This window comes from Penicillium bovifimosum (assembly GCF_028826915.1).
Source record: "Penicillium bovifimosum strain IBT 22155 chromosome Unknown utg000005l_segment0_segment0, whole genome shotgun sequence".
Lineage (NCBI taxonomy): Eukaryota > Fungi > Ascomycota > Eurotiomycetes > Eurotiales > Aspergillaceae > Penicillium > Penicillium bovifimosum.
In genome coordinates, this window is record NW_026622714.1 from 3,044,700 (window position 1) to 3,061,423 (window position 16,724).

The 16,724-nt window shown below is 52.0% G+C and overlaps 7 protein-coding genes across 7 annotated transcripts; 5 read left to right on the forward strand and 2 right to left on the reverse strand.

The window, feature by feature from the left end:
• Window positions 1-104: 104 nt before the first annotated feature.
• N7515_006355 (putative GPI-anchored cell surface glycoprotein) lies at window positions 105-2,071 on the forward strand (the record flags this gene model as incomplete). The annotated part of the gene is given in 2 exon segments (XM_056667099.1): window positions 105-1,249; window positions 1,267-2,071. 2 exon segments carry the CDS (start codon window positions 105-107, stop codon window positions 2,069-2,071), a joined length of 1,950 nt encoding a protein of 649 aa, XP_056520695.1.
• Window positions 2,072-3,379: 1,308 nt separating this feature from the next.
• N7515_006356 (uncharacterized protein) lies at window positions 3,380-3,925 on the forward strand (the record flags this gene model as incomplete). The annotated part of the gene is made up of 1 exon (XM_056667100.1): window positions 3,380-3,925. The coding sequence occupies one exon, from the start codon at window positions 3,380-3,382 to the stop codon at window positions 3,923-3,925; it is 546 nt and encodes a 181-aa protein (XP_056520696.1).
• A 386-nt stretch (window positions 3,926-4,311) lies between these two features.
• Window positions 4,312-4,744, forward strand: N7515_006357 (uncharacterized protein; the record flags this gene model as incomplete). Its single annotated transcript, XM_056667101.1, has 3 exons — window positions 4,312-4,451; window positions 4,531-4,595; window positions 4,686-4,744. The coding sequence occupies 3 exons, from the start codon at window positions 4,312-4,314 to the stop codon at window positions 4,742-4,744; spliced, it is 264 nt and encodes an 87-aa protein (XP_056520697.1).
• A 561-nt stretch (window positions 4,745-5,305) lies between these two features.
• Window positions 5,306-7,993, reverse strand: N7515_006358 (putative regulatory protein Ral2; the record flags this gene model as incomplete). The annotated part of the gene is made up of 1 exon (XM_056667102.1): window positions 5,306-7,993. The coding sequence occupies one exon, from the start codon at window positions 7,991-7,993 to the stop codon at window positions 5,306-5,308; it is 2,688 nt and encodes an 895-aa protein (XP_056520698.1).
• A 1,012-nt stretch (window positions 7,994-9,005) lies between these two features.
• On the reverse strand, window positions 9,006-10,009 carry N7515_006359 (peroxiredoxin; the record flags this gene model as incomplete). The annotated part of the gene is made up of 7 exons (XM_056667103.1): window positions 9,006-9,036; window positions 9,091-9,173; window positions 9,233-9,418; window positions 9,469-9,612; window positions 9,672-9,749; window positions 9,807-9,930; window positions 9,987-10,009. The coding sequence occupies 7 exons, from the start codon at window positions 10,007-10,009 to the stop codon at window positions 9,006-9,008; spliced, it is 669 nt and encodes a 222-aa protein (XP_056520699.1).
• Window positions 10,010-11,259: 1,250 nt separating this feature from the next.
• Window positions 11,260-12,599, forward strand: N7515_006360 (EVE domain-containing protein; the record flags this gene model as incomplete). Its single annotated transcript, XM_056667104.1, has 6 exons — window positions 11,260-11,388; window positions 11,482-11,683; window positions 11,746-11,991; window positions 12,048-12,065; window positions 12,126-12,242; window positions 12,301-12,599. The coding sequence occupies 6 exons, from the start codon at window positions 11,260-11,262 to the stop codon at window positions 12,597-12,599; spliced, it is 1,011 nt and encodes a 336-aa protein (XP_056520700.1).
• Window positions 12,600-13,769: 1,170 nt separating this feature from the next.
• N7515_006361 (uncharacterized protein) lies at window positions 13,770-15,393 on the forward strand (the record flags this gene model as incomplete). The annotated part of the gene is made up of 4 exons (XM_056667105.1): window positions 13,770-13,897; window positions 13,954-14,157; window positions 14,197-14,569; window positions 14,602-15,393. The coding sequence occupies 4 exons, from the start codon at window positions 13,770-13,772 to the stop codon at window positions 15,391-15,393; spliced, it is 1,497 nt and encodes a 498-aa protein (XP_056520701.1).
• Between the last annotated feature and the right edge of the window lie 1,331 nt (window positions 15,394-16,724).

A 16,724-nucleotide genomic window follows, 5' to 3' on the forward strand; every position in this document is an offset into this window, starting at 1 on the left:
ATTATTTGTATTGCCCAATTGCTCTTATTGATGGCTATTGTATTCACCTGAATAATCATTGAATAGGGTGGCTGACAATTCGGGTCATTTAGCTCTAATTCACAATGCCTCCGAAGGGCCAGCGTAAGTCGATGCCTGCACGCATTGACAAGACAACATTGGCACCTTCTAGGCGATCCCCACGGGTCCCTTCAAAAAGTTCAAATGAGAGCGTGCAGCCCACCAAAACTTCCAACCTTTCATCTCCCTCCTCCTCTGACAGTTCTATCAACATTCGTTTCTACACCCCAAAACTTTCTACTTCTGTTACTCCAACTCCTCCTTCGGCTACCTCAACTTCTAATTCACGTGTTAATTCTCCGGAAACACCGTCTTCGCGTCGACGAACCTTCCAGTCTCGTCCATCTCGCCTTTCCACAGTTCACATCAGCCAATCGCCCTCCACCAGCGCCACCGAAATGCGGCAGTCAACCCGTATCCGTGATGCGAGCATGAAGGCCATTGAAGCTCGCAGAGAGAATCAAGCGGGACGCACCGTCGCTGACCCTGTGGCCAAGAAGGCTGTGAAGAGTGGCAAGGTTGCCAAAGATGGAGTTTCTAAGAAACCCACCAAGAAGACTGGAAGCTCGAAAAGAGTCTCCAACTTCAATACGCAGAAGAAGGCCATGCTCATCGGTCATGGCATCGATGTGAAGGCCGCCGGCCTGAGGCTATATCGAATGGCCGCGGATGCCCCCGACTTTCCCATCCAATTAAATTTCCCTGGGTTCTGGGAGAGTGTGCGGGGTGACTTCTTCCGTGCACAGAATCAGCAAAACTCTGGTGCGGATACGCTCGCCGGAAATGACATGACAGTCGATGATTTCGCCGACGATGTCGCCGACGACACCAGCATGGTCGAGCAAGAACCTTCAACTACTACCTTTTCCTCTTCTTCTATGCCTCTGCCAGACCCCTTCGTTTCCTCTTCTTCTTCTCGCGACGTTACCAAATCTGGGGCGTCATCTTTCGTGCTGTCCCCTCCCCCTATTCTACCAACTCCATCCGGCCCCCACACCTTCCGTCCAACCACCTACCCCTCACTGAAGACGATATTCTACAAAGAATCCGAGCCAAAGATGCTCGGCGATGGCTGGGTCGACACAGGGTATGTCAACTGCGACGACGAGGAGGTGATCCTCGCCCCTGAGCAATACCACCCTTATTGCCCACCCCACACCTACGGCAGCGAGAACCTTCCCTTCCCCCCGTGTACGCCCGAAGCAGCCAGCAGGCAGAGGCTGCCCATACCTACGGGTTTCCCCCGCTCATGGGAGACCGTAATGTCCCAACCGGTCGAGCCCCGTTCGTCATTGAGGACGTGGCAAAGGAGAAGGCCATCGCCCTGTCGCGAATGCGTCCACATGCCCCTTCAAAAATTACCAAGAAGACCCGTTCCCGAAAGACCCGTCCGACCACCGTCACATCTCCCGCCAAGGATGCTGCCGTCGCCGCTGCCACTGTTGCTGCTGCCACAGGTGCCGCTCCCGAGCCTGCTGCTACCACCACCCCTGCCACAGGTGCCGCTCCCGAGCCTGCTGCTACCACCGCCCCTGCCACTGTTGCCGCTCCCGAGCCTGCTGCTGCTGCTGCCCCTGCCCCTGAGGCTGGTGGACGCAAGTCACAGCGCCGTAAGGCCGCTTCCCTCAAACTCTCTCTTACCGGTCCTTCCGCCCCTCCTGCCACCGAGACTCAGGCCAAGTCTTCTGGTTCCGCTGCCGACGTCCCTCCCGCTGCTGCCACCAAGCCCAAGGAGGCCAAGGTGCAGCAGCGGTTGAAGCTGACTCTCAAGCCAGAAGGCCAGGCTAAGGACTCCAAGGTCTCGAAGGACTCCAAGGTCTCGAAGGACTCCAAGGCCTCGAAGGACTCCAAGGTCTCGAAGGACTCCAAGGTCTCGAAGGACTCCAAGGTTTCGAAGGACTCCAAGGTCTCCAAGGACTCAAAGGTCTCCAAGGACTCAAAGGTCTCCAAGGACTCAAAGGTCTCCAAGGTCACGAAGACCTCCAAGACCTCCAAGGCCTCCAAACATTAGGTCTTGTGAGGAGTCTCTGGCCCTGTTGGCCCCCGTTCTGTCCCGCCGTTGTGGAAGTGTTGTCCCCCCGCTTGTCTAGCTTGTCGAAGCAAGTGTTGCCGTGGGACCCCTTCGATGTCAGACAGGATGGCAGCCGTTCAGTCCCTATTCCTCTTCCCACCCCCCCGCGCTATCTTATGTCTTAGATGTGCCGTCCCCCCGCTTGTAAAAGCAAGTGTTGCCGTGGGACCCTCGATGGCATACATACAGTTTTATTCTTATGTTTCTGTGCTGGAATTAGCAAGGATAATGAAAATATGAAATATTCAACACTGATCATAGTACATAGTAGTACATGGCACTGTGAATATTCTCTCAGAGGCTTGAAGAATACAAGTCATAGTTAAGTACGTGGGTGAATTTCCATTGAGGAGATCATATGATGGGTGGGTTGTCCCTTCCCACTGGTGTAAGTACGTGCCTTCCTGAACAGGAAACCACCAATCTATATAATCTCCCTCCCCAACTTTCCCTCTTTTTTTTTTTCTCCTTCAACTTCCCATCTTCCATCTCAAGCTCGAAAGAGTCTCCAACTTTACCACGCAGGAGAAAGCCATGCTGATGGGTCATGGTATCGATGTGAAGGCCGCCGGCCTGAGGCTATATCGAATGGCCGCCAATGCCCCAGAGCCTCCCCGTTGAATTACATTTTCCTGGGTTCTGGGAGAGTGTGCGCAGTGACTTCTTCTGTCGACAGAATGAGGAAAACTCTGGTGCCCCAGAGTTTCCTATTAAATTACATTTCTCAGGCCGTCGGCCTTCACATCGATATTATGACCGATCAGCATGGCTTTCTTCTGCGTGGTGAAGTTGGAGACTCTTTCGAGCTTCCAGTCTTCTTGGGGGGTTGCTTAGAAACCCCGTCTTTGGCAACCTTGCCACTCTTCAATAATGGAAGTGTTGGTCTCTATCGTTGTTGATAGGCTCCTCTATGCACTGAGTCGGTGACTGCAGCTTCCAACGCCTAATTACAATAATTCATCTTTGGACATTCCTTGAGCATGCACATGACGAGTCCTGAAACAGTCCATCACGATGACGGCTAGCAAGGCGCTTAGGCGGCTTGGGATACTATTTAAGCGCACCCACTCCCTGCTCCAGCCCTTCCTTTGACCGACTTAGGCGAAACAAATCGTTCTCACCTCTCCCTACCCAGAACTTCCCATTCCACCTGCTACATCACTAGGTATGCGCTCATATGGTGACTATTGATATGCATTCAATAAGTTTTAACACGTACCAGGACCATCCGACGCACAGTCCGAAGAAATGGCAAACTCCCAATTTATCCATTTCATACCAAAGGACCGTCAGACGCAGATCTTGGAGTTACCAGTGCGATCCATAATTGCCGCGCCGCACAGCCAAAACGCAGGCACAAACCACTGGTGTTTCTACCTCCTGACATCCGACCAAAGCTCAGTCGCAATCGATTGCCAGCCGAGTTACACGATCCCAAGCACCATTCTCCCCGGAGGCTCCAAAGCGATTCTTATCATCTCTGAGCTGTCATGTACCGTGGCCACGGACGCTCTAGCACAGTTCCCTCTCCCTGTGGCTCCTGGTTTGACGGTCAAAGATGTTTACTCTCTGCTGATCACCCATGGAAGTCATAAATATGAGTTTGACTCAAATGGCGTTGGGTGCAGATCGTGGATAACGGAACAGATCCACCTGCTACAATGGCATCAGCTTATAGTTGAACTTATCAAGGACGGCTCGTACTCGCAGGTTTCGGCTGCAATTGCTGCCATTCGTAAATTGTGGCCGGATGAGACTCCCCTGAAACTCGATCGGGGAGCTTACTACCACTAGTGTTGTCAATCACTGCAGTCAATTTGTTGAATTAACAAATAACAAGACCAAGAGAGATAGTTAACAAAGGAGGGAATATAACCATATTTGAAACTTGAAAGTCCATGACAACAAGATACAAGCCAGTGTAGAGACAGAAATCACCCAGACAGACTGCGATATCAAGTCTACCAGGAATAAATCGAACGTGAAGTCGTGAATGATACGTCAAATCTTGATAATTCCCTTTCCCATCCTTATTCCTTCCATCCACTGATTGAAACCTGATATTTCAGCCTCAGGCACCAACATCTCGGAAACCAACCAAGATTTCCCAACCCACCAACAACCAGAACCACGCCAAAGCCCCAGCAAAGCCCTTTGGCCTTTCTCCATCACAACAAGAAATGCCACTAAAAGACCAACACAAATACCGGTCCGTGGACCCCAACACCCGTCCTACGCGCCCGGTCCAGCCCGCTGCTCCGTTGCCCAAGGGGGTTGATGATATTCGGAAGACGAAGGAGTATAAGGCTGCTGCGCGGAGGTAAGTGTTTGACTTTTCCTGACTCACAAGTGGTTGCGTCTGCTTTGGCTTGGTATCAAGAAAGCTAATGTGTTCCTAGATGGACGGCGACTATTGTCGGACTTCCGATTGTGATGTACACATCGTGGATTCTTTATGAGAGGCGTAAGTTCCTTACTTTCCCATTGGGCTATCTTGGGGTCCTTTGCTTTTTGCGTCTGGGTGTATATGGCGCTGACAGTGTTTTCTACTTAGTTTATGGTGGCAAGAGTCCTAAGAGGCTTGCTGATCTGGCGAAGAAGAAGGATGAATAGTTCAGTTCTAGGTATCCCTTCACACTTTTTTTCTTGTTTTCTGGAAGCGAAGTTGCATGTATACAATCTCAAGGTAATACTTTTACAACTGTAAATAGGAAGCCCCAAAGTGCCGGTCTCATCTCATTCTCTCGTCGCTACTTGCATCCAATAGGTGTCTCTCAGGAGGATACGGTAGGTCTAGGATTAAGCTCGGATGCCTCGCATTGCACGCGTTACATGGACGCATTACGCATTATGAAGATCCAACGCCTTAGGTCTCAGTACCTATATCCATGGCTGTAGATGGGCGAGAACAACCCACCCGCCTAAAAAACATAAACAGAACAAAGGCACAAATCCAGATACACGGGTCACGAGCTTGGAAGCCCTCTCCTATATCCTCCCCACCTTGCCAGCCCGCTGGGGTGAAAAGACAGAAGAAAAAGATATATACATAATCCAAATACGGTACCCAGAAGATATCATCTACAAAATCGAAGTAGCAGAAACAAGCAAGCGGAGGGAAAAAAGACATCATATTAGGGCCACAGTAAGTCGAATCACGGCTCACTGTATCAATCAGGCTGCAACACCCTGGGAAGAGACTGCGTGATCGCCCGAACCAGCCGAAGGCGGCATGGAGATCGAGCCACTTCCAGTGCCAGCAGGCTTCGAGCTACGCTCGCGCATACGACGGCCTTCCATGAGACCACGCAGGCCACGCTTCTGAAGACCGATAACGCTGCTCAGATCTCCAGTCCAGAGCTCACGCTGTGGGCGCCGCAGCTCAGAATCGGTGCCACGGCGGCCACGGGTAGCGCGAGATTGCGAGCGACTTTCGTCGCCGCTGACCCATTCGGAGTCGGACTGGTTGAAACTGGCGCTGGAGGCGGACGTTGCGGTGCTCGCGTTGCTGACGGAATCTCCACGATCGCGGTTGGCACTGTGCTGCCGGGAATGATGTGAGACGTTTGTGTCGATGCGGAGGGATGGGAGGCCTCGAGCGAGATTGGTGAGATCGCTCGTGCTGCTGGTAGCTGACATAGAGGTACCGCCATGCTCTGTATCGGACGAGTTTGAGGCATCGTGTTGCGAGTTGCTGTTCTCGTCGATTGTGGGGGCAGTGCCGTTGTTGTCGGTATGAGCTCCGTTAAGCGCTGCGAGGGTACCCCCTGGTCCACCAGTGAATCCGGTACCACGGCCACCTCCTGCAGCCATAGCGGCTGCGTTGAATACAGCAGCCGCGTTGCGCCCGTCGAGGACCTGATGGAGTCTCTCGACGGTTGCTTCTAGTAATCCGTCGATCTGGTACGGGCGTGCAAGCTGCAGAAGCGAGCAGAGGATTTGTGGTGTGCATAGCGAGCTGCCGGGAGATGGGAGCGCTGAGGTGTAGAGGTATTGCACAAGTACTTGAAGAGTCAAAATCGTATGAGGGAGGTATAGCACACGCGGTCGTGCGGTGGGGGCGAGGCTGTGGGCCGACGGCGTTTCGAGATTCTCGAGCAGGGATTTCGAAGGTACGGGTTGATTGACGAGAGTTGTCGCATCGGAATAGGTACTGTTCTGGCCCACCGACGGGGTGATGGTAATACTCGAGTTGCGGCTCGGGTGCATCTGGGCTGGACGAAGGGTTGCAGTGTCTGCAATACCTCCTTCTGAAGACTCACGAAGGAGTTGGATAAAGTAAGGGCCCCATCGCCGAGTCAAGATTCGGGAGTTGACAGATATGCGCTCTCCACCCATGGCCTGCAATTCCATGTCGGCCATCTCTGGTAAGGATTGTGCGAGCTTGCCAAGCTCATCGGATACGGCAGATAAAGGCCGTCCACCTGAAGTCAACTGCACCAGCTTCTTCTGCAGAGATGCTGGGACAGAGGAAGAACTGTACGACTTGTACCCTGAGGTTGGGGAAGTGCGACAGGGATTGTTGTAAAGTCCAAATGCCTCCAGCTCGACCAAACAAACATGCGAGAAGTTGATTCGCCGATGGTTATAATCATCGACGAGACTTCGCTTCCGATGTCCAAGAATCACGAAGGAATTGCGACGAGGCCAAAGCACTCCTCGGTTCCAACTACCTTGCCCGAATACGGATCCTCCAGCATCAATACGGCCCCAAGTCAACGTCTTCAGGTCGAGAGCCCACAGTGCATATTCTTGCTTCGATGAAGTCAAGTAGGTGCCACTAACAACGAAGTGGCCATTGATGATACCACCGTTCGGGAAACGCAGTCCCGGAGGGGAAGCTTGGCTCTGCATCGGTCGTTCGACAAGACGCCCGTCCGGCAAGCGCACCTGCAGCTCCAGCTTGACGTCAAGGAAATTGTAATTAGAATAAATGAGCATAGGGCAGCCTGGAGACTCAGTGTTGCCCTGGATCGGGTCGTGTAATTCGCGATCTGGAGCCGATGATCCGATTTCGGATACGTCCATTCCCACTAGGGGGGCCACGACACTGCGGTAAGCGCCACAGCTCCTTCCCAAGGGGCTAGTGTTAGTCCATTTGAGACTCCGCAGGTTGAAAACACTAATCTGTTCGATGTAGTGATTGGAGCTGTCCTGGCCTCCAACTACTACCATCTCTGCACCTCCGAACCCGTCGATATCCACCCCGAGTGACCCCTGATGGGCGGACGACTGGGGGTTGTGGTGGATGGCGGACAAAGGTGCACTTGCAGAGGTAAAGCATGCACTCGACGGCAATATCGTGGCACAGTGTGCATATCGCCCCTGGGGAGATTCATGCGCAGCAACACGGGTCCATGTCCGCGACGGTACATCGAATATGTGAATGTCTGACATGACCACTACTTCCGATTGCGACTGCGCCTGTGGTTCCGCGGGGTCCTCGGGGTCGTTCGGCGTACTCGGAGCGGGCGACATGCCTCCATAGCAGACCAACTTGTTATCCCCCAGAGCACACATACTATGGAAGTACCGCGGCGGCGGAACATCTCCAGCGGGCTCGATCTTCGTCCAATGTCGTCGAATCAGATCGAGTTCGTACAAGTCCGAGGTCAACTGAGGGCGGCTGCGCGAGAGGATCCGGCCTCCGAATACGTATAGCTTATCCCCCAATATAGTTGTGGTGGCACCGACGAGGGGATGCGGCTCTTTGCCGGTGGTTCGTCGAACGTTGCACACTAGGCCTGAGAGGTTGATGGGCCCAGAGGCAGACTGCTGGTTCAGAGACGGAGAGGCCCCCGGCGCAGAATCCTCCCGCCCTGCGTCCAAATACCCCAGACTCGACTGGCTTCGCGACATCATGACGAGCAAATTATCCACCTTCAACGGTCTCGATTAGTGAGTGAGTGTTCAGCCTGTGGGCGACCGGTAACCCCGTATTTCAGTCCACCAATATAGCTCGCTTGCAGCGGGCTTTTCAGATGTCGAATATGTAATTCCCAGAAACCTTTCCCCCGCGCTGACTGCAGGCGTGCCGCGTGTTCGTTCGGCGATCGTAAGAATGACTCGTTTGTGGGGGGCCGGAAAAGGGGTGCTTCCCCGCGACGCCGCAATTTGGTGCCAGACTTTCGTAGTGGGGAGGACAAAAGAACGGAATTCAGACCGAACAGACTGAGGCCATTTGTATGTTGGATGAGCGCACACTCTTGTCGAAAGTGTCAGCCGTTGAGGTTGGAGATCGGCATAAAAACCGTTTACCGCTTTTCTCCTTTCAGGACGGCCCCTCCACTCGATATTGTACAACCTTGAAGATCAGATCATCACATTATTTTCCTTTAGGAGAACCTCAGGAGAGGAAAGTTGCTGATGATATGTATAACATTCGAACGAGGATCACCCAGTAGTATCAGCTACGAGATGTGGGGGTCAAAAAACTACTACTACACGGATTGAACGTACCATGGGATATCCACAGCAGGTTGGTGAGTTTGGTCTGGCTTCAATTGAATCTCGTTCCCAGACTCTACTCCGTAGATCATGAATCGATACCTCTCGTGGGATATGATGCCTCGAATATTTGGGGCATCTGGATTCCTAGGAAGAGACGCATTATTCGAGGCGTTGGATGGTGTAAATGTACGTCCCCACATCCTTGCATTCCGGGGCAAGGATGTAGAGGAGATCAGGTCAGATGAAAACCCACTACAACGGAAGACTGATCATAAAATATTCATGGTATTTGGGCCAGGAAATTTAAGGCAAATTCGCTAGTTTTGGGAATAAGGTCGATCTGTAGACTTCTCAGATCCTTTAGTGGCTTTCCAGATAACCCCGGAATCCATCGTATTATTGTTGCGTCATCTTATGAGAGAATCTACTCCTTGAGGGTGGTGAAGCGAAGGTAACTGTGACATATCAGTATTTTGCCATGGTAGTGGTGGATGGACGACAAGACTTACGGCTTCACTTCACGGATCTCACCGAACTTCTTCTTGGCATCCTCGGTGCTGACGGTGGGAGGGACAATCACATCATCGTTGGGCTAGTTCATTAGTTAGTAAGTTATTTTGGTTTTTGGCTTCACAGGTAGGAGAAACATACCAGCCAGTTGATAGGGGTGGTGACACCGCGCTTGTCACCGGTCTGCAGGGAGTCGATAACACGCAGAACCTCAGCGGTGTTGCGGCCAGTGGAGGCGGGGTAGGCCATGATCAGACGGATCTTCTTGGCAGGGTCGATGATGAACACGGAGCGGATGGTCAGAGGAAGACCCTTCTCGTCGATGTTCTGTGACATGTTAGTACATCTCGCATTATGTTGAAACTTGGGTCGCATACGGTAAGATCCTGCTGATCAATCATGTCGAAAAGGTAGGCGACCTTGCGGTCGGCGTCGGCGATGATAGGGAACTGGACCTGGGTCGAGCCGACCTCGTTGATGTCCTTGATCCAGTCATCGTGGGAGTTGAGGTCGTTGGCACTCTATAGAGAAGTATTCGGGTCAGCTAGGCTTCGAAGTAACGAGGAGGCGGCGGCCTTACCAGTCCAATCATCTTAACATCACGCTTGTCGAACTCGCCCTGGAGGCGAGCAAAAGCGCCCAACTCAGTGGTGCAGACCTAATGCGAGTCCAGGTTAGCGAGGATCCTTGATAATGAGGTAACTTGCGTACATACGGGAGTGAAATCAGCAGGGTGGGAAAAGAGGACAGTCCACTTGTCACCAATGAACTCGTGGAAGTCAATTTCACCCTGAGTGGTCTGAGCCTTGAAGTTGGGGGCAACAGAGCCCAGGCGGAGACTATGACGATGGTCAGTACGGAAAGTGGAAGAGCTCTAAAGAGCTGAGTGACTTACGGAGCAGCACGTTCACCAGCCATTGTGTATATGAAGATGGATGAATAGATGAGGAATCAAAGAGAGAGATGAAAAATGGAGGAGGGGCACGGGTTCAAATACGAGACCCCTCAATGATGCTTCCCCTCTAGCTAGTTATCTGATCGACGCTTCCGTCGCCTTCCCCATACGATGGCGTGATACTCTCTCCGCCCAGGCAGAATGCATCTGATTGGCCAATCCTAGAACGTGGGCTGTTTAGCGTGGCTGATGCAATATCAACTGTCAATGAGATCTTCATAACGATGGATTCCTTTGGCTTCTATCCTCGACCTGACAACTTACGAAGTCATTGTGCAGCGCAAGCACGGAATATCATGTTCCTTGCTGGTAGGGTTCAACATCGGCACATAGTTCATGGAGAAGTGTTTCTTGATCCAGAGGACAATTGTTCTCTAACTGCCTAGCCTACCTCCACAATACCTGCACGGTCATTCTTAGGATCCATGCCATGGCAGGGAGAACCACAAGGTCACATGACATGACAGAACCAACATGGTGTCCGAACTCCGAAGTCATCTCTGGACATTCTGACAAGGTTGGTAGGTGTGCTTCAGTCCTTGGATTTGGATTCATATATATGGAAGTTCCATTATGTGAGGAGAAACTTCCAATGAAGGATGTGGAGGATGTGTGTGGTGAGGGGAGAGAAGAAAGAGAAGAAGGTGAAGGTTGAAAAAGTTAAAACTGAAAGGAGATATTTATGCTCTGCACATGACTAGAAGTGAAAGGGGCGCGATGTTTGTCACCACTCATTCAGGAAGGGACGATGGAGCTGAGGCAACTACACAGCAAAAGTGGAAGGCTCGATCTAGAAGTATCCATTGAAGCTTAAACCTTAGGGAGCTTCGTCTCGAGTACAAAGTCTCCAGATCATCAGGCACTATCAGCTAATAGCATAAGCAGCATAGCTAGTAACCTTGGAACACTTGGAGTAAATGAGGGCAAAGAGAAGTGAGATGTCTCGAGGTCATCTCAAGTTCAGGTACGATTTCCGTGCCGATCAATCACGATCGACCCATCACGTGCACCCCCAGACCCACAGCCGCGTCAAGCTCAAGTCTCAGTGCAAACAAAAGCTTCTGGTGCTTGACATAATTTTACTGCGTATTGAGTTTCTTTTTCAGCAGTTCAAGAGGGGCGGTTTCATTCATTGCACAGATTTTACCTAAAGTTCAATTTACCTGCAAATACTTACTACTTTGAACTATCGTTCACCCAGCGTCAAACGATTATGCCTCCTAAGCGCAAATCTGAACGCGCCGTGAGCGCAAATGATACCACCGCAACCCCTTCTAAGAGGGTCAAAAACACCGTAGATGCAACTCCAGCATCTGCTGCATTCGCTGCATCTGCTCCAGTTGTGAGTGCATTATGCAGGGGCTGATCGACGCGTCCCGTGGCTTCTCCACTCCAACCGTTGGTAGGATGTACATGGCTGACCTCCTTGAAATAGTCCGATGTGATACCCCAGTCAAGCGAAAAAAGAGGTCGTGGCCGTCCACGCAAATACCCCATTGATTCTACTCCTAAGCCTGTCCCTGACGGCCCTAAGCGTGGCCGTGGTCGCCCACGGAAAATTGTTTCAGAGCAGGAGCCTGAGGTCGCAACTCCATCAGTACCGAAGAGAGGCCGCGGACGTCCCCGCAAGGAACCGGGTATGGAACCACTTTTGATATGATGCCGAGGCTCTATTCTGACTATGGTGCTATGCTTTTAGATTCTACAACCCCGGTTACCCCAAAGATTAAGAAGAAAGATGGTCGTGGAAGACCTCGCAAGAACCCTTTGCCAAATGGAGAAGCTGAGACTGCGGAGTCGAAACCTGCGGTCAACAGTAACCCTGACACTGGCCGCTCTTTCTGGTTGATGAAGGCGGAACCCGAATCTCGTATTGAGAAGGGCAAGGATGTCAAGTTCTCAATTGACGATTTGGCTGCTGCAGATGTACCGGAGCCTTGGGACGGTACGTGATCTGTTTTGAAACTCTCACTTAGGTCTCACCTTCTAATAGTCGAATAGGTGTGCGCAATCACGTTGGTAGGCTTTCCTGTTATGGATGATACCGTTTGCCTCGGCGATTTGCTCACTGTGAAACAGCCAAAAACCTCATGCGAGATATGAGGAAGGGAGACTATGCATTCTTCTACCACTCCAACTGCAAAGTCCCCGGGATTGTCGGAGTGATGGAGATTGTCCGGGAGCACTCCACTGACGGTGTGTCATCCCCGATTCCCCACGTCTGACCTTTTTGCTAATGCACTGGTCATGACAGAGTCCGCCTTCGATACCAACCACCCATACTACGACCCAAAGTCCAAGCGAGAGGATCCAAAGTGGGTGGTCGTCCATGTTGAATATCGCCGCAAACTCGGAAAACAGGTCACGCTCCATGAGCTCAAGTCTCACGGCCAACCTGGAAAGCCACTCGAGAATCTTCAAATGATCAAGCAATCCCGACTTAGCGTTTCATCTGTGACTCCGGCACAATGGAAGTATATACTAGAGCTAGCAGGCGAGGAACCGCAAGAGGAATTCACCAGAGAGTCCAGTGGCGAGGAGGAAGAGGCTTGAGACAACGAGCTGCTGGTTGCAAGCTACCTATGCAGCGAGGGGTTTAATTGAGAGACTCCGGGGTATTCTATCGATGGCGTTGTCGGTTGGATATGGGTTATCAGCACAAGCGAATTGAAGCACATTTACTTGACTCAGATGTTCTCTGGAAACGTGTGCAACGTATATTTTCATGGGACCCTTTCGGCTCTTGTGGGCACATCCGTAACAGCAGTCAATGTCCTCGCCTTTGGCCTGGGTCTATTGGCTTTCTAGCTCCCGGTGACCGGCACGAGGACCTTGGATTCGGAGCGGTGCCACAGACGCCCCGATAGGTGGTGTGTCCGGGATGGTGTCACCTCGCTTTCGGCACTGCGCTACCTGCATACCCTCACCCTCGCATGCATCCACGTATCTAGTTCCCAGCTGTGTTCTCCACGTTCTCGATATGTGCGACCGTCCACTGTATCACTGGGAGCCAGTGGGAGGCTGTCATGCTCAAAGGCTTATTGACAGATGCATTGTATATATGCCGCAGACACAATTCGGATTGTCCGATCTAGCAAGATTAGAGCAATTGATATTCGTTCGGGCATGGTAGGAATGTTGGAGAAGAGTCAGCAGCTGCTCAGGTTGATAATCGTTGGCTCCAGCCGTGCCGCTGCGAGCCGGGACTTTTCAAGAGTTCATTATGAGAGAGAACTTGCTGAACCTCGGAGCTATTAAAAAGCAAAAGGCTATGCCTTGTAAGGCTGGGAAGAATGAGGGGAAGGGTTCGAGATCTCCAGGGTTCCGCACTCGTCGTATGCCTGGCCGAATTAGTTTCCTAATCCGGACGAGACACCTGTTCGTGGCCAAGACCTACAGCGCCGAGTACGGACGGCCCCGCCAATTAGAGACGATGAAGGATGCAAAGAAGACAAACAAGCATGCATGTGGTAAACACTTAACTCAAAAGAGTAAGTGTATCCGTAAAGTGGAGCATCATTATCGCTCGTTATCAGGCGGGGAGAGCCTGGAGCAGCGGAGCTTACCTGGACCTTTCTCCAGGGCTTCTTCCCCTCCTATCATCTCTACCCTTCCATGTTCTGTAGCGCTTTCTCCCTCCGGCCTTTGCGCGGAATATATAAATCTCCAATCCTTGCTTTCTATTCAACCCCGCGCCGCCTATTCCACACATCTCCCTTCGTCATGTCCGACATCTCCGTTCAACTGACTGCCCCAAACGGGCGCAGCTACACTCAGCCCATTGGTCTGTTCATCAACAATGAGTTTGTGGCTGCCAAGTCCGGCGAGAAGTTTGCCACTGTGAACCCTGCGTATGTACCTTCAAAACTGTATTGCGCGCGTTTGAAGAAGCTGACAAGGTTCCCAGTGATGAGACCGAGATCACATCCGTGTATGCCGCTGGCGAGGAAGATATCGATATCGCCGTCAAGGCTGCTCGCAAAGCTCTTAAGGATCCCTCCTGGAAGCTTCTTCCCGCCACTGATCGTGGTCTCTTGATGATTAAGTTGGCCGAGTTGATTGAGGAGCACAAGGAGACTCTTGCCACCATTGAAACCTGGGACAACGGCAAGTGACTTGAACGGAGGAGCAATCAATGATAAAAATGGAGTACTGACTGTCCTGTAGGCAAACCTTACCAGGTTTCTTTGAATGATGATCTCGGCGAGGTCATCAACACTCTCCGTTATTATGCCGGCTGGGCCGACAAGGTCTTCGGCCAGACCATTAGTACCACCCCCGCCAAATTCGCTTACACCCTCCGCCAGCCTATTGGTGTTGTTGGCCAGATCATCCCCTGGAACTTCCCCTTGGCCATGGCCGCTTGGAAGCTGGGTCCTGCACTTGCGTGCGGTAACACCATTGTCCTCAAGCCCGCTGAGCAGACCCCTCTCAGCATTCTCTACCTGGCAGGACTCATCAAGGAGGCTGGTTTCCCCCTGGTGTTATCAACATTGTCAACGGTCACGGTCGTGTTGCCGGCGGTGCGTTGGTAAACCACCCCGGCGTCGACAAGGTTGCCTTTACCGGCTCCACCCTCACCGGCCGCGAGATCATGAAGATGGCCGCTGGCACCCTGAAGAACGTCACTCTCGAGACCGGCGGTAAGTCTCCACTAGTTGTCTTCGAAGATGCCGACCTCGAGCAGGCTGCCAAGTGGGCACACATCGGTATCATGTATAACCAGGGTCAGGTGTGCACTGCCACATCGCGTATTCTCGTTCACGAGTCTGTGTATGAGAAGTTCGTTGAGCTCTTCAAGGAGACCGTTCGCTCTACCAGCAAGGTCGGCGACCCCTTCTCCGACGACACCTTCCAGGGTCCCCAGGTCACTAAGGCTCAGTACGAGCGTGTCCTCTCCTACATCGAGGCCGGCAAGTCCGAGGGCGCGACCCTCGCTTCCGGTGGTGTGCCCCACAAGAACGTCGGCGATGGTCGCGGTTTCTTCATTGAGCCCACAATCTTCACCAATGTGAAGGACCACATGCGCATTTATCGCGAGGAGGTGTTCGGTCCCTTCGTCGCTATTGCCAGCTTTACCACCGAGGATGAGGCCGTCACCCGCGCCAACGACACCACCTACGGTCTCGGCGCCGCTGTCTTCACCCGCGACATTGAGCGCGCCCACCGTGTCGCCTCGGATATCGAGGCCGGTATGGTCTGGATCAACAGCAGCAACGACAGCGACTTCCGCGTGCCCTTCGGTGGTGTCAAGCAGAGTGGTATTGGTCGCGAGCTCGGCGAGGCTGGTTTGGACGCGTACTCGCAGGTCAAGGCCGTCCACGTCAACATGGGCACCAAGCTGTAAGCTGCCTAGATTTATGCGAAATGTGTATGATCCCTTATCATGTAACAAACTGAGCTGTTATGTTTAATGACCAAATCTTCCTTTTCTCATCCTTGCAACCTCTGCGCACTCTATACCAGCTTTGGCCTGTATACAACATATTCACTAGCCCATGCCCATCGACCTCGCCTAGATGTAGATCCTAGGCAGGTCGCTACGACTACCTCACATTCGACAGTCCGAAACATCAACAGCATCCCATGTCTCGCTTTGTGTTTTCGCCCTGCATACACGTACCCACATCCATCAACGAACACCAAACTCTCCGCAAAAAGTAGGAAGATCGCTAAAGGGCAACAATCTAAACTCTCCGTCGGCGGGGCACACAGGCCCAGTCAACGTCACTCGCGATCACTTGCTGTTGATCGGGCCTGTCAAACTCACATACACAAGCTGCACGCTGCAGTTATATGACGGCCAAGAACAGTATCCGTGTTCACCAAATGAAAACCAACACCGAAAAAATGGCTTTCACAGACTCCATGCCATGTCTATCACTTCGTGTTAGAAGACCAGACCCGAGACACCATTGATGCCCAACTCCGTTTCTCCCCACAGCTACGACGACTGGTCTGCAGGCCCGATCTGCATGCAAGCCTTACCTGGAGCATATCGGAGAGGGTGAGTTGTGCCGCTGATGTCGATTGGCATACGGAGAAGAACGGGAAGTATAATCCTTCCCATGGTTCAAGTCTACACTTATTTCCAAACCTTGGTTCCAATGAACCTCGATCTGGATTATCGTGTTCAGGCCACCGGAGGTAGAGACTTAGCAAACTTCTTTACAACACTTTCCATTACTAAAACCTCATAATCCAGGTATACCTATTCCACACTCACCGATTGGAATCAACACTCAATCAAGGGGATACAAGTCATCTGCAGGCACATCGCCACGAATCTGCATGACACGACATTGAAACTTTAACGCCAGGATTTATATTTGTATTAGCGCCCAATTCGCTTTACACGGTCAGGCAGGGAAGTTGGGATTTCGTACTTCGATCCTTTGGCCGGGATTGGTAGTCGGGGGTACCTACGTTGTACATATAAGGCCAGGATCTAGGTCCTAAGCGCCCACCAGCACACACATGCAGGAATCTCTTGCATCTGCATGCAGAGTTCCAAGGTCATGTGAAAAGCCACCGCGTTTTATGGAGTGACGATCTGGAAACTTGGGGTACGAAGTACAGGGGTTCTTGGTGATGGGTGCGGCGGCTAGGTAAACAATATTTGTTCTGGTTGGTGATTGGGTGGACTTGTATTTGAATTGTTGGATGTAGCTTGCCGGT